The sequence below is a fragment of the Jaculus jaculus genome, chromosome 16, assembly GCF_020740685.1.
Source record: "Jaculus jaculus isolate mJacJac1 chromosome 16, mJacJac1.mat.Y.cur, whole genome shotgun sequence".
Taxonomy (NCBI): domain Eukaryota; kingdom Metazoa; phylum Chordata; class Mammalia; order Rodentia; family Dipodidae; genus Jaculus; species Jaculus jaculus.
Genome location: NC_059117.1, coordinates 16409085 through 16425118, shown reverse-complemented (window position 1 = coordinate 16425118; position 16034 = coordinate 16409085). Strand labels below are relative to the sequence as shown.

General features: G+C 40.1%; 1 protein-coding gene across 4 annotated transcripts in view; it reads left to right on the top strand.

Moving 5' to 3' along the window:
* Positions 1-16034, top strand: part of Phtf2 (putative homeodomain transcription factor 2) — a 144348-nt gene that overhangs the window by 24610 nt on the left and 103704 nt on the right. For 3 of the 4 annotated variants that reach the window (XM_045135755.1, XM_045135753.1, XM_045135756.1), the window contains exon 2: positions 12598-12677. In XM_045135755.1, coding sequence (XP_044991690.1) covers positions 12633-12677 — 45 coding nt within the window. In that variant the 5' untranslated portion in view covers positions 12598-12632. Of the gene's footprint in view, positions 1-1209; positions 1274-12597; positions 12678-16034 lie in introns of those variants that run through there. The other variant, XM_045135754.1, reaches the window with a different exon arrangement.

Below are 16034 nucleotides of genomic sequence, written 5' to 3'. Positions count from 1 at the left end.
ATCATGCCTACATCATTAGGCTTTGCAGCAAGCACTTTAATTGCTGAGCCATCTTGCCAGCCCTTATTTTATTAAAAAAATTTTTTTTATTTATTTGCAAGCAGAGAGAGATATAGAAAAGAGAGAGAGAATGGGCATGCCAAGGCCTCCCAGCCACTACAAATGAACTTCAGATGCGTGCACCACTTTGTGCATGTGGCTTTACATGGATACTGGGGAATGAAACCCAGGTTGTTAGGCTTTGCAGGCAAGCACCTTAACCACTGAGGCATCTCTCAAGCCCTGAAAATTACTTTAGGTAGAAGAAATATTACCCAAACTCTAGAAGGCAGCATAAAAGCCTGTGTTAGATTTATGGACTCATGTGGCTAGTATGCAAGCTATGAGTGTGGGTGGGAGGCAGATAGGAGGCCCTCTAAGGTCCAGATGAATGGGCACATCTGATGGTAGAGGACGTAAATCGGTGGCTAAAAGGATCTTGTATCTGGTGCCAAGTAAACTATTTTTAGGCCCTGGAAAATCACAAGACATTTGACAGTGGTGAAGTCATTATTTTCTGTTTTAAGTGTTGAACGTGAAGAGACAGCGTAAGACAAGTAGCTCGTATTAGATAATGTGGACTTGTACCAGGTGAACGTTAGGGGCCAAGAAGGTCTCATATGAAAGATGTCAGGACAGAGGCTGAATACTCCAGAGTAGTTCCTCCTTCGTGTTTGTTGAGTGGTTCGTTTGTGTCAGATACAGAATCTGGGTGGTCAAAAGAGGATAAGGGGGAGATGAAAGAAATACTAAGGGTTCTTGCTTGGAACATTGAGTAGACAGTGAAAGAGGTACAGTAACAACATCCTGCCTTGTTTTATTAGCGATTGTTATAATTCATAGAAAAGCCCAATTCATGGCCCTGTAGTTTCTGTTCACTGTCTTGACCTTATAAAAAGAATTGAAACTGGTTGTCTTCTCTTTACTTCCTTCTGTTAGAAATTGCAGAAGTAAAAGTGCAGCAGCTGTTAATTTATAAACCTGATCTTGAAATGTTTAAACTTTTTCAGTTGAGTCAGTAATAAAAGCCAAGTTTATTTCTTAAAAAATAAATGTTTAAGTCAGCATGCCAGGTGTAGTGGCTCAAGCCTTTAATTCTAGCACTTGGGAGGCTGAGGTAGGGGGATTGCTATGAATCCAAGGCTGACCTGGGGCTGCAGGATGAGTTCCAGGTCAGCCTGTGCTAGAGTGAGACCCTGCTTCGAATATAACAGCAGCAACAAGATCAACACAGGTGAGCTGGGCGTATAGCTCAGTTGGGTGGTGTCCTTGCTTATAGAAAAGACCCTGGGTTTGATCCTCAGCATCATATAAATTTGAGTGTGATGGCACATAACCCCAAAATTCACAGGTAGAAGCAGGAGGATCAGAAATGGTTATACTAGCTGGGTGTGGTGGCTCATGCCCTTAATCCCAGCACTTGGGAGGCATAGAGGTAGGAGGATTGCAGTGAATTTGAGGCCAGCCTGCGACTACATAGTGAATTCCAGATCAGCTTGAGCTAGAGTTAGACCTTATCTTTGAAAACCAAAAAAAAAAAAAGAAAAGAAAAGAAATGGTTATACTAGAGTACTTAATGAGTTTGAAGTCAGCCTAGTTTGAGACCATGACTCAAAAAAAAAAAAAAAAAAGTGAATACAGGGATTGCTGAGTACCACAGAATTTTCTTTCAATAAATCCAAATTTAAAAAGAAAAGTTTGCCAGGTGTGGTGGCACACTCCCAGCACTCGGGAGGCAGAGGTAGGAGGATTGCCATGAGTTCAAGGCCACCCTGAGACTGAATAATGTATTCTAGGTCAGCCTGAGCTACAGTGAGACCCTTCCTCAAAAAACAAACAAATAAGAACATTTTAAAAAAAAAGGTGTCTACAGATACATGTTAGTACTTTTAAAAGTAATGAGCTAGAAAAGTAATCCAAGCCCATATCCCAGAAGCAAGACTAAGAAAAGAAGTCTACCAGATGTCAACAGTTCTCAGTGATGCTGTTTAGGGAAGTAGACCCACAAAGGGAGGAGGCAGCAGAGCAGTCCAGGTTCTTGAGAAGACCCTGCGCACAAATGCTGAGAGGTGCTGTGAATGACAGGAAAGGGCAAGACCAAAGCCTGTGATGGTAAGCTCATTCCAGAACAGGAATGGCTATGCTCAGGTCAACTTCAGCTCTTTTTCAAGCATCTTTGGATCTTTGAAAGCAAATTAAAAGCAGTACTCAGTTCTGAAAAGGAAGTTTGCCTGTGTGTACGTAAACAAAAACATGTGCACAGAAATAAATGGTTTTAGCTAAGGTGAGAAAAGTCAAACGTTATGTGGGAGAATCTGTTGACTATTGGAGTATAGACATATGCTACCATGCCTAGTGAACTTTTTAAAAAATATTTTATTTATTTATTTGAGAGAGGGAGAGAGGAAGAGGCAGAGAGAAAGAGAGAGTGGGCACTGAAGGGCCTCCAGCCATTGCAAATGAGCTCCAGATGCCTGTGTCTCCTTGTGCATCTGGCTTAGGTGGGTCCTAGAGAATCAAACTGTGGTCCTTAGGCTTTACAGGCAAACACCTTAACTGCTAAACCATTTCCCCAGCCCATGCCTAGTGAACTTTTATTTATTTATTTACTTTTTTGGTTTTTTGAGGCAGGGTCTCACTGTAGCCCAGGCTGACCTGGAATTCACTATGCAGTCTCAGGGTGGCCTCGAACTCAGCAATACTCTTACCTCTGCCTCCCGAGTGCTGGGATTAAAGGTGTGCACCACCACACCTGGCTCCTAATGAGCTTTTAAATATAACTTGATTATTTGTGTATCTTGTCTTGAGAAATATCTATTCAGATCATTTATCCTTTGAGTGAGTGTGATTTTGTATGTGTGTGTATTAAAACAATGCATTTTTGTTATCCTGTAGTTTTGGAGGACAAGTCTGAACCGAGTCTCACTGAATTTAAGCTTAAGTACTCAGTGGGGCAAATTCTTTTTTGAGAATTCTAGAAAAAAAAACAACAACATTTTCTTGCTCTTTGCATCTTCTAGAGGGTGCCCATATTTTTTGGCACATGGTCCTTGGGTGGTTTGATTCAGGTGTCCCCATAAACTTAGGAGTTTTGAATGCTGGGTCCCCAGCTGATGGTAATTTGGGAATTGAAGCCTCCTGGAGGTAGTGTGTTGCTGGGGCAGGCTTATGACTGTTATAGCTAGCTCCCCCTTGCCAGTATTTGGCACACTCTTCTGCTGCTTTTGTCCACCTGATGTTGCCAGGAAGTGATGTCCACCCTCTGCTTACGTCACTGGTTGTCCCTGCCATCGTGGAGTCCCCTGAGTCTGTAAGCCACCGCGAGCCCTGTCCTTCCACAAGCTGCTGTGGTCGGGGTTTCCTGGCAGTAATGAAGCTGAGCGCCGCAGTCAAAGTGGAACCGAGAAGTGGGGTCATTACTGTGGGAGTCTGATTCCGCGGCTTTGGCCTTTTGGAACTGCTTTGCAGGAGGGATGTGACAACCTCGGCCTAAGAGACGCCTCGCAGCGCTGTAAGTGCAGCCTTGATGGACTGTTCTGGTCAGAGCTGAAAGACCTGAATGCAGTAATAACTGTGAACTGTGAGGTTCGGCTGATGAGGGCAAGAAAGAGCTTTGTCGAGACTGGTCTAGAAGCAGTTTGTGTGAGAAGCTTGCTGTTATGCTGTGGCCTGAGAACTTGTGCAGGGTTGCACTGATAGAAATGGACCGGTGTGTTGGCCGGGCATGGTGGCGCATGCCTTTAATCCCAGCACTTGGGAGGCAGAGGTAGGAGGATCGCTGTGAGTTCGGGGCCACCCTGAGACTACATAGTGAATTGCAGGTCAGCCTGGGCTAGAGTGAGACCCTATCTCAAAAAAATAAATAAATAAAATAAATAAAAAGAAATGGACTGGTGTGAGCAGATGGATATGGCACAGGGAAAAAAAAGATGAAAATTTTGAGCCAAAACTGCTGTTCAGCTGTAATTGAGAGATAACAACCATTGAGATTGGGCCCACTGACCTGTATTGGGACAACAGGAAGAATTCAGACTCTTTTGAGGGGGCCTGAATGCTAAAGGAGTGCTCTGTTCTTTAAAGTCTGCTTTATTCCTCCCTGGATTAGCGAATTGGTATCCTGGTACTATGGAGTTAAACATGCAGGAAAGAGGGTCATTGAATTTGCAGCATGGCTTTGCTTTGGAAATGGCCATGGGCAGTGTGAAGCAGGCTTGTTGGATTACTTGCATGGAGACCCGATGGAGCCCTGAGAATGAACTGTGGGTTACAGTGAAGATCCAATGGAGATGTCAGGAAAATTAAATTCTTAAATTTTTACGAGGGCTGGAGATACGTGGGATAGAGTGCTTGCTCACAAGCATGAGTTGAGATTCCCAGCAACTGTGCAAAGCTAGACATGATAGTGTGTGCCTGTAACCCAGTGTGGGGGAGGCAAAGACAGAGCTCACTGTCTAGCGAGTCTAGCTGAGTCATGAGCATTAGGTGGGGGCAGGGGCAGGGAGAAAGAAAGAAAAAGTCTAAACATGAAACTAGTCATATGAGCTTGAAAGACAGAGATCAAGAATCTCACACACAATCCTGACTATTTAAAGTCAGAGGTTGATGACGTAGATATATAAAATTTGCAAAATAATGATAAAATTGTGTACTTAATTAAGATATGTAGCTGGTGGTGTGTGCCTGTAGTTCCAGCAACTTGGGAAGCTAAAGATGGAGGATTACTTGAGCTCAGTAGTTCAAAATTAGCCTAGACAACATAAGATTTTCCCTTTCACTCCCTCCATCCCTCCCCCTATATGTATAATTTTATTTATGTATTTATGAGAGAGAGAGGCAGATAGAAAGAGGTAGGGAATGGGCATGCTAGGGCCTCTAGCCACTGCAAACGATTTCCAGACACATGCGCCACCTTGTGCATTTGGCTTATGTATGGGTCTGAGGATTTGAACCTGGGTCCTTTGGCTTTGATGGCAAATGCCTTAACAACAAGCCATCTCTCCACCCCTAAATATATATATTTTAAATACCTGTGCATTTCCCCAGTCACTTCAAAGTAATTATGAGACTGAAGAAAAGCATAGAAAAGAAAGTCTACTACTTGGGCCAAAATAGAATGAGCTAGGACAAGAACAACAACAAAAAAATGTTATAGGATTACAAAGAAGAATAAGGAAAGAGGAATAAGATAAAATGTTAGTTTAAAAAAAGAGAGCAAATGTTTGAAAAAATATGGCAACATAAAAATAGACTTTTTTTTTTTTTTTTACCAACTACATTATAAGAAATGTTATAAGACAAGCAAAAAGTCAAAATACCTATAATTGTTAACAAAGGTGTGGTGGTTTGATTCAGGTGTCCCCCATAAACTTAGGTGTTCTGAATGCTAGGTTCCCAGCTGATGGATATTTGGGAATTAATGCCTCCTGGAGGGAGTGTATTGTTGGGGGTGGGCTTAAGGGCTTTATAGCCAGTTTCCCCATGCCAGTGTTTGGCACACCCTCCTGTTGCTGTGTTCCACCTTAAGTTGGCCAGGGGGTGATGTCCACCCTCTGTTCATGCCATCGTTTTTCCCTGCCATCATGGAGCTTCCCCTCGAGCCTGTAAGCCAAATAAACCTCTTTTTCCCAGAAGCTGCTCTTGGTTGGGTGATTTCTACCAGCAATGCGAACCGGACTGCAACAAAAGGATAAATATCCAAAATGTTTAAAGAATTTCTCCAAATCAATAAGAAAATGAGAAACCCAAGAGAAAAGTGGCCAAAGAATATAAACTTCTTGACCCCTTCTTCTGCTTGTCCTATTCAACTGTAATTCCAGATCTTCTGATATTATCCATAGACATGACTTGAAAATACCTTCTTGTTTTAACCTTTTTTTGTTTGTCCAGAACCCAATATATCATCATCTTCTTTTTTTTTTTTTTTTAAATTTTCATTTATTTATTTGAGAGCGACAGACACAGAGAGAAAGACAGATAGAGGGAGAGAGAGAGAATGGGCGCGCCAGGGCTTCCAGCCTCTGCAAACGAACTCCAGACGCGTGCGCCCCCTTGTGCATCTGGCTAACGTGGGACCTGGGGAACCGAGCCTCGAACCGGGGTCTTTAGGCTTCACAGGCAAGCGCTTAACCGCTAGGCCATCTCTCCAGCCCTATCATCATCTTCTGCATCTAATATTTTGTTAGAATGACTGCTTCCACTTTGAACCTTTGAATGTAGTTCATTCTCCACTGGCAGACTATCCTTTTGGAAATTACATCATCATTGCTTTACCATGAGTACTTAAATTACTTCCTGTTTTTTAGAAGTTGTGTGTACATCAGGGCCTCTTGTAGCTGCAAACCTACACTTTGCTGGACCTGTGTGCCACTTTGTTTTTGCATCCCACTTACATGGGTGGCTTGGGAATTGAACCATGGTTGGCCAGCTTTGCAAGCAAGTACCTTTAACTGCCAGGCTATCTTTACAGCCCCTAAATATTCCTTTATGAACTAGTGTAATAGAAAGTAGATACGGTCTTCAGCAATATGGTCTTACAGTCTGTTCCTGGTGGGAAACCAAGGGCCTTGGCAATGGCCTGTAATGTTTTGGGGGCATCAGGGACCTCCCTGGCCAACAACCCACTGGAAGGTATCCCATCCCTGGCACTGAAAATTTTCTAGTAACAATCTATGGTTCCTGTGTGTTTCATTGTCCAAAAAAAGTAGGTTTCCATATGATTTAGTTATATCCTCTTAGATTTTGATTAGCCCTCCCTCCACCTTTCCTTTACTCAATCTCTTCCCCTGACCTCACTTAGGTCTTTTCACACCTATTAGCCTGTTCTTCTATTTACATATATAAAAGCAAAGAAAAGAAAATAGATGGCTTTAATTTTTAATTTTTATTTTTTTGCTTTTTCGAGGTAGGGTCTTGCTGTAGCCAGGGCTGACCTGGAATTCACTATGTATTCTCAGGTGGCCTCGAATTTACAGCAATCTTCCTACTTCTGTCTCCTGAGTGCTGGGATCCTTAAAAGTATGGACCACCAGACTCAGCCTTATTATTATTATTATTTTATTTTGGTTTTTGGCAGTAGGGTTTTGCTGGAACCCCGGCTAACCTGGAATTCACTATGTAGTCTCAGGGTGGCCTCCAACTCATGGTGATCCACCTACCTCTGCCTCTTGAGTGCTGGGATTAAAGGCATGTGTCATCACGCCCAGCTCATAGATGGCTTTTATTAGATAACATTTTTTGTTCCAAGATTGAAGCAATTTTTAACATGTAATATAGTATTTATCCTCTACAGTTCCATGAAATATACCCATTCTAGTTGGAGAATTTAAAATTTCTGGGTAATTGTAACAATTTATAGGTCACATGAGAAGGTTTCATTGTGCCTATACCATATTCCATCTGTCAGGGTGAGTTCCTTTCCCCTGCTAGCTTCAGTATCAGTTTTAAGAATTTGATATGAACCTTGACATTACCCTTTTAAGGACAGAACTTTGTTCCTTGGTTTCAAAGTAAAACTTCCTTGTTTTATCTTTGGAAGAGGTCACTGAGTTAGTTTAAATTTAGCATTTAGGGATGGAGTTAGACTGGGCTTGGTAAGTTTGACTTTAGGTTTTCTTTTTTTCAAGGTAGGGTCTCAATCTAGCTCAGTTCTACCTGCAGTTCACTATGTAGTCTCAGGGTGGCCTCTAACTCTTGGCCATCCTCCTATCTCTGTCTTCTGAGTACCAGGATTAAAGGCATGCACCACCATGCCCAGCAGGCTACAGAGACAAGATAGAGAATGGGCATGCCAGGGCCTTTAGCCACTGAAAAAGGAACTTCAGATGCTGCCATTTTGTGCATCTGGCTTCCTGGGGAATCAAACATGAGTCCTTTGGCTTTGTAGGCAAGCTACTTAGCTAAGCCATCCCTCCAGCCCAACTTTAGGTTACTTTTCCTTGGACCTTTGGGGTCTGCAGATTATTATGTTATATATTGGTTGGTTGATTGTAGGTCAGTATATAAACCAGCCATAGTTACTATGCTTCACTATGTCTTTGTACTTGTTAATGTTAAGAAAGGGTCTGCTTGTGTTGCTTACGGTCCTGCTGGGAAGTTCAAGAGCTGGACAGATTGATTCAGTTCTTGTTTGGATTCATCTGTGATGGTGCTTTGGTTGGTAACTCATTTGTTCTGTAAACCTTACTGTTTAATATAGACAAATGTGCTGTAGGGTACTTTGTAGTTAAAGACATTGGAGTACTCGCAAAGAATTTAGGACTGGGGGTGGGGTACATGTAATATACACCAGTGTTTGTATAAAACAGTCTAAATATAATAGGAACTCAGGACACTTTTAAACTTTTGAGTGGAAGAATTAGAAACTTGTAGAAAAAAAAAATTTAGGAGACCATATTTAAAAAAACAAACCCTGTGTTTTGGAAATAGGAAATAGTAATTGTGACAACAGTGATAAAAACTGTAGGAAGCATGATCTGGTTGAAACTAACAGCATGTGAAAGGAAGACATGCAGTAATTCATATGTCATAGGAGTTGTTGCTTGTTAATCTGTTTTGAGTTGTGGAACATTTGGCTAAATGGTTTGGGTGAGAAGCTGAGGTCCAGAGAACTCAGTGACTTAAGTGCGCACAGGCCTTAGTATGAGCAGTTGGATGTGGACGACTCCTCATACTTAGTCATTGATTTTTCTGCTACACTTCCTCTTCCGCATGTGATCCCATCGGTAGGGACCTAGAGAGAAGCCGAAGAATGTTGCTTCCTTTCTTCCTCAACCGTGTTTACATGTGGCCAAGCGGCTTGTAAGTGTCTGTGTTGCTTTGCACTTTTTAGTCGCAAGTTTATTAGTTCAGGTGAGTACTGGAAGAGAGATATCATAAGTTTTTAGTCCAAGTGGGCACATGTTAAGAAAGCTTTATTTTGGCAAAAGTAAAGATGAATCACTGGAGAAAAGAACAAAATGGGATAATGGCAGAAGCAAAGTGTCAGGGGTGGGAATGAACTGTTTCCTGGGCAAAATGAGAGTCAGGCTGAAACAGAGGAATTTGTTTCAGAATAATGAAGAAGTTCCATTGTACTATGTAGTCTTTGATAGGGTAATTTTTTTTTTTTTTTCTGAGGTGGGGTCTCACTCTAGTCCAGGCTGATGTAAAATTCATTACGTAGTCTCAGGGTGGCCTCACACTCATGGTGATCCTCCTACCTCTGCCTCCGAGTGCTGGGGTTAAAGGCGTGCACCACCACGCCCGGCTTAGAGTAATTTTTTTTTTTTTTTTTGCATAATGGGCTTAAAAATCCCAAAATTAAAGAAAAAATGTAGGATCTGTACAAAGACTACTCTTCCTGGTGATTATTATATTTGAAAATGAGGTTCTATAAAAGCAAGCTCCACATATTATCTCTCATCGGCTTTTCCAAAAGTCCACCCTGGTTTTCCTATTCTGTGTGGAAACTGATAAGGTTTTGATGGAGTGTGATTATATCCATGTCAGGAAGAGAATTATGTCAGCGAAACTGTCCATAACACTGCTGAAGTGTTATGTACCTACCGTTCATCTTCCTGTTTTGATATTTATTTATTTATTTATTAGAAGGGGGGAAGGCAGATCGAGAAAGAGAATGGGTGCGCCGGGGACTTTAGCCACTGCAAACTTACTTCAGACACATACACCATCTTGTGCATCTTGCTTACGTGGGTACTGGGGAATCAAACTTGGGTCCTTAAGCTTTGCAGACAAGTGCCTTAAACACTAAGTCATCTCTCCAGCCTGATCTTGCTGTTTTAGAATGAGATTTTTAAGTATTATTAATACCCATCCTTAGATCAAGTACTTAAGAACAATTTAGATTCTTTATTCCGGGCACCCAGTAAGGTTTTTGTGTTTTCTTCCTTGTACATTAACTATATCACTTAACACTGTAAAAGGTCACTTAGCATAACAATCATGACGGTAGAGGTGAGGAACCTGCGTGTCAGGATTACTGCCGGATCAAAAAAGTTGGGAGAGCTTTAGAAATTAATCCACATGCCCAATCATTTGTCAAAGCATATTAATTATTCTTGTTTACTCACTCGACATTTGTTTGTTACTTCTTTTTCTTTATGTTTAATGTTATTTAATTTTTATTCACAAAGTTCGTGTGTGAGTGTGCTTTGTCAGATGTCTGATTCAGAAATCTGTCTCAGCATGTTGTAAAACCTGTTTTAAAAATAGGTATGAGCCACTCAGTGTCACTGAAAGGTTGTTGACACAATGGAAAAACTATTAAATGAGTTTGCAGAGTATATACCTTAGCAAAAGGATTTTTAAATAAAAATATTTTTTTTAATCCACATTTTAAATCAGAATTGTATATTTATATTCTTGGAGGGTTAGGAAAGAAAATATCTTAATAAACTGGAACTTTAAAAAATATTTTATTTATTTACTAGAGAGAAAGGGGGGGGGGGAACAAACTCCAGATGCATGTGCCACCATGTGCATCTTGCTTACATGGGTACTGGAGAATGGAACCTGGGTCTTTAGGCTTTGCAGGCAAGTGCTCCAACTGCTAAGCCACCTCTTCAGTCCAAACTGGAATTTTTTTCAATAGGGATTAGGCAGAGTAAAAAGGAGGGTAGAAGAAAAAAATTAAATTTTCATATTTTTGTGCTATTTATTGTAGCTTGCATGGGGGGAGGTTATGGTCAGTTTGGAAAGTGTATGTATATGTTATTGTCTTGACAATAAAATGAAGGTGTAACATTGTAATGAACAGACCTCTGCTTGAATCGATTGGAAAAATCTAGTCTAAAATGAGGCTAATATGAATGAATCACCTCAGAGACCTTAAAGACAAAAAACAAAATGGGAGATTTTAAGCCAAGAAAGAATAGCTTCCCCCAAAATATCCTAGTGAGGGAAATGAATGCTCTGACTGAGAAACTTTCCGGGAGGTTAACTTTGAAATCTTGAAATAAAGTAATGGGTATGTGGTTGAGAGTTGATATTGTGATCTTGTGGTAATCAGGTGGCTGTTTTTATTTTCAGTGTCAACAAAACTTGATTGTATGCATTCCTGAACTCTGTTGTTTTCCATGTTTTAGAAAAGAGACTATATAAATACTTCCTACTTCCTGGATTGGGAAATTTTTTAAATATGAAAGTTAATTATAATTGACATGTATATGTTGCAGTCTGTGGTAGGCATCTTATATATATTATTTATTGGTCACAAAACTCTGTAGTGGATAAGTAGATAAATGGATAAACACATATTCCTATTTTAAAATTATTTATTTGGATGTGTGTGTGTGTGTGTGTGTGTGTGTGTGTTTGTGTGTATGTATGTATGTATGTATGTGTGTGTGTGTGTGTGTGCACGCACACGTACATACCAGGGTCTCTTGTTCCAAATGTACACCCATCTGGCTTTATGTGGATGGCTGGGGGATTGAACCAAGCAAGCAAGCTTTGCAAGCAAGTACCTTTAACAGCTGAACCAACCCCATAGCACAGCGTGTCTTCATTTTTTAAGTGAATGAAATCAAGGTTTAGAGACCTTAAGCGACTTCTTCAATATTAAAGAGTAGATAGTAGACCTAGTTTAAGAGACCAGGGTATTTTGCCTCTGTGATCCATTTGCCTTTAGCATGTCTGGTTATATAACAGTAATTTCAAAATTGACTTTGTTTGGATTGATCAATTCAGGTGAAATCACTGATATATTAAAATGAGTTTGTCTGCAACTGTTAAAAATACAAACATGTAAATTCTGCTTTCCATTTTAGAGGTTATCTGACATTTGAACTTGACAAGAATTCTAATTCTATTTGAATCCCAGCGTATTTAAGAAGCACACATGCTCCCAAGAATGGCATAGGACCCCTGTGATGTGGCATTTCTACACTTGGGTGTGCCCAGAAGGGCTACAGGATGCTTTGCTACCATGACTTCCCCAAGGTCTTGAGTGCTCTTGGATGATCCTGAAAAGTTATTTTAGAGTTAATTGGAATCAATTTGAAATTCTTTCTTAGGACTATGGAATTGCTTGTCTTAGAAAAATACAAGGAAGATGGGATTTAATTATTTCTCTGCTTTTAGTTCGATTTTATGTGTACTGAGTATCAAGAATAATTACATATTAGAAATTTTGGCAGTTCTTTCAAGCCATCACTTAGAAACAGTAATTGACACTGGCTCCTTGTTAGAAACCAGAGAGCAAAGCTGGTCTGTTGCCCAGTGAATGAGTTAGCTTCTCCTGTGTGTGAAATTTTAACTGAAAAGTTTCTAGAACAACCTGGAAAATCCTGAAATGAAAGTTTATCTTCTTTAGAAAACAATTGGACCTCTCTGAACATTTAAGTACTATATTCAGGCAAAGTAACCTTCCTTTTATTATGACAACTGATTTTGTTTACTTAGGAGGACCTGTTGCTAAAATAGTAATGAGGAAGGGTGTAATCCAAGTCCAGTCACACATCCCTTGCTTTGCAGGTAACCAGAGTGTTATGCATGCATACTGTGAGACTTCTTTTCGAAGGTGGAAGTAAAGTCATTTGCATGTTTTTCTCTCTTGTACAGCTCAAAATGACCAATGTGTAATTTCAGTGGAATAAATGGCGTCCAAAGTCACAGATGCTATAGTCTGGTATCAAAAGAAGGTAAGCTGAACAGTCAAAGCTTTGAACTTTGTAAATGTTTGAATTCCAAGAATCTGTGTATATTTGTGCTATCAGTTTTAGTCAAAACACTGCTTAAAGACAACTATTTTTTTTAATTTTGAGTGGGAAGGGAAGATTATTTTGATTATCTTTGTGCTTATTTTACTTTTACATAAATTAGAAAGCTGAGGCCTAAGACAGTTTTCTCTAATTTTATTCAATTATACCAAAGTAGCTAGATTAATTGCTTCAATTGTAATATAAAGCAGATCTCCTAGACTGTGCTTATAATTAGGATTATAATTTAAAAATTATTGTTCTTGCTTTAATAACAAAAGCTGAGTTAGTACAATTGTTGAGTGATTATAATTTTTAATACTTATTGCAAATTTCCATAGGTGAACCTTTTCAGTAAAAGAAGCTATTGGGATTTTTTTTTTTCGAGATAGAGTCTTACTCTGGCCCAGGCTGAGCTGGAATTCACTATGTAGTCTCAGGTTGGCCTCGAACTCATGGTGATCCTTCTACCTCTGCCTCCTGAGTGCTGGGATTAAAGGTGTGCACCACCATGCCTGGCTCATGGGATTGTATTTTATAGACTAAAATGCTAAAATGCTTATTTTGATATTTTAGGGTTAGTTGTCATAACTATTTAACAAGTTGTGTCATTGCACAAATTAACCTTAATCAGTGTAATATTTTCCCTTACAAAAGTGAAAGGAAAAAATACAGCTTTTTTGGTAAATAAATGGTTTATTACCAGAGTATTATTTGCATTCTCTAAACTGCATGTTGCTTTATGTAATTCCTTGATTTGTTAGTGTATGTAGTGAATTATGTTTGTTTTCTCATCGTAAAAAGTTTTTTTCCTGTCGTTGTCTTTGGCAGTGCTAGTTATTAAGCCTATGGCTTTGTAGCATATGCTAAGCAGGCACTCTAGCATTGAGCCACATTCCCTGCTCTTAAATCATTTTTGATGCATTATTCTGTTTTCTATTAGTAATTGTATTTTTGTGCTTTTTTATTTTTTAGTTTTTTAGTTTTGTGAGGTAGGGTCTCACTCTGGCCCAGGTTGACCTGGAATTCACTATGCAGTCTCAGGATGGCCTTGAACTCACGACAATCATCCTACCTCTGCCTCCCGAGTGCTCGGACTTGCCACCCTGCCCGGCTTTTGTGCTGTTTTTATGTGAAGAAAACTAGACTTTTAAACATAACTGAATTGGAGATAAATGGTAATTAAAATATTTAAGATGACACAAGCCTAAAAATATAGCCTGTCTTTGGATATAGTATTTGATTCTTTTTTTTTGGTTTTTCGAGGTAGGGTCTTACTCTGGTCCAGGCTGACCTGGAATTAACTCTGTAAAGTCAGGGTGGCCTTGAACTCATGGCAATCCTCCTACCTCTGCCTCCCGAGTGCTGGGATTAAAGGCGTGTGCCACCACGCCCAGCTTATTTGATTCTTGATAAAACATACCACAGATGCATAAGTTTTAAACTGAAGTTTAAACTGAAGTTATAGATGTTGACATGTAATTAGTTTGACATTCTGTGTGGTTCCATAGTAGCAATATGTTTACTTTTAAACTTCTAATCAGCTTATAAAACCTGTCTTTTTTTTTTTTTTACCTAAAGAGGTAAATAAAATAAAAATTTCAAAGAACACAAAACTAAAACTTAAACTGTCTTTTATAAATATATGTGTTTGAATTTTCCCTTTCCTTATTTTGCTTATTGAAGCAATGGTCTCCAGTTTCTTTATCTACTTTCTATGTGAAACTTTTTGTGCTTCACTGGAGATCATTTCTAGAACATACTTGGCTGACCTTTCTTGGGATTTGAAGGTTTGAAATATACTCACCTGCAGTTAGCACAGCTGACACCTCTTTTATCTTAGGGTGATTTATTCAGGGATATGTGTACCCAAAACATTCTCTAGCATAATTGTAGTGTCTGAGAATACACCAGCAAATGTAGTATTAGTATTTGTATCAGGGAAGTGCCAGAAGAAATTTATTTTTCTCTTTGCTTTTAAATTTAGTCTTCTTAAAGAAATTTATGTGAAAAGAGATTATTTTTTCAAGGTGATTGCTCAATAAAGAAAGTAGGTCCCAGTCCTGTAGTGTACTTTCCCAATTGGTGAGTTCTGCCCTCCAAAGACGGTCATTTTTTTTTTTTTTTAACTTCTGGTTTGTTTCATTTTTATTTATTTGGGAGTGACAGAGAGAGAGAGAGAGAGAGAGAGAATGGGTGAGCCAGGGCTTCTAGCCACTGCAAACGAACTCCAGATGCACGCGCCCCCTTGTGCATCTGGCTAACGTGGGCCCTGGGGAATCGAGCCTCGAACCGGGGTCCTTAGGCTTCACAGGCAAGCGCTTAACCGCTAAGCCATCTCTCCAGCCCCAAAGGTGGTCATTTTAAATGCGTTGCAGCTCTGTAGTTCTCAAACCAAACTTCTAGCACTCTTTATTCCCTGTAGGGTGGGAGATTTTTTTCATCATAGCCTTTTAAACAAATTATTTATTTGTGTGTATGGGCATGTGAGCCATGGTGTATGTGGAGGTCAGAGAACAATTTCAAAGTGTCTGTACTCTGCCTTCTTTGAAGCTGGGGTCTCTTGCCACTGCAAAGGGAAGTCAGACTAGCTGGTATGTGAGCTCAGTAGTGCTAGAGTGAATGTGTCAGTTTGTGTCCGGCTTTATGTGAGTGCTGGGGAGTTGAACCCTGGCTTGCAGGCTTTGCAAGCAAGCACTTTAATGCTGAGCCTTCTCCTCAGTCCCATTACTTTTGAGGGAATATTGGTCTTTGTAGATAGGACTCAGGTACTAAATTCCGTGAGGTGCTGTACATCGGAGTTGGCAAACCTTTTTCCATGAAGGGCTTGTGTAGTTAACCTTTTTGTTGCTGGTACAAAGCACCCAACCCAAAGCACCTAATGGGATGAAAAGGTTTATTTTGGCTTATAGGCTTGAGGGGAAACTTCATGATGGCAGGGGAAAATGTGGCATGAGCTCGCCTGGCCATCACCTCCTGACCAGCAGTAGCAGGCTAGCATGACAAACACTGACTCAAGGCCCATCCCAGAAACGCGCCTCTTCCAGCAAGCTCCACCTCCACCTCCAGCTGGGAACCTAGTGTTCAGAACACATGGGCTTGTGGGGGCCACCTAATTCAAACCACCACAGGACTAGGTAAAAATATTTTAGCATTCGTGAAGTTTCTGTCATAATTGCTCAACTGTGCTATTGCAGCCCAAAAGCAGCCATGGGCTGTGTGTAGAATGAATAGACATAGTTTTCATAAAAGTGACTTGTAAAAACGAACGTATTTGGCCCACAAATTACTTTATTGACC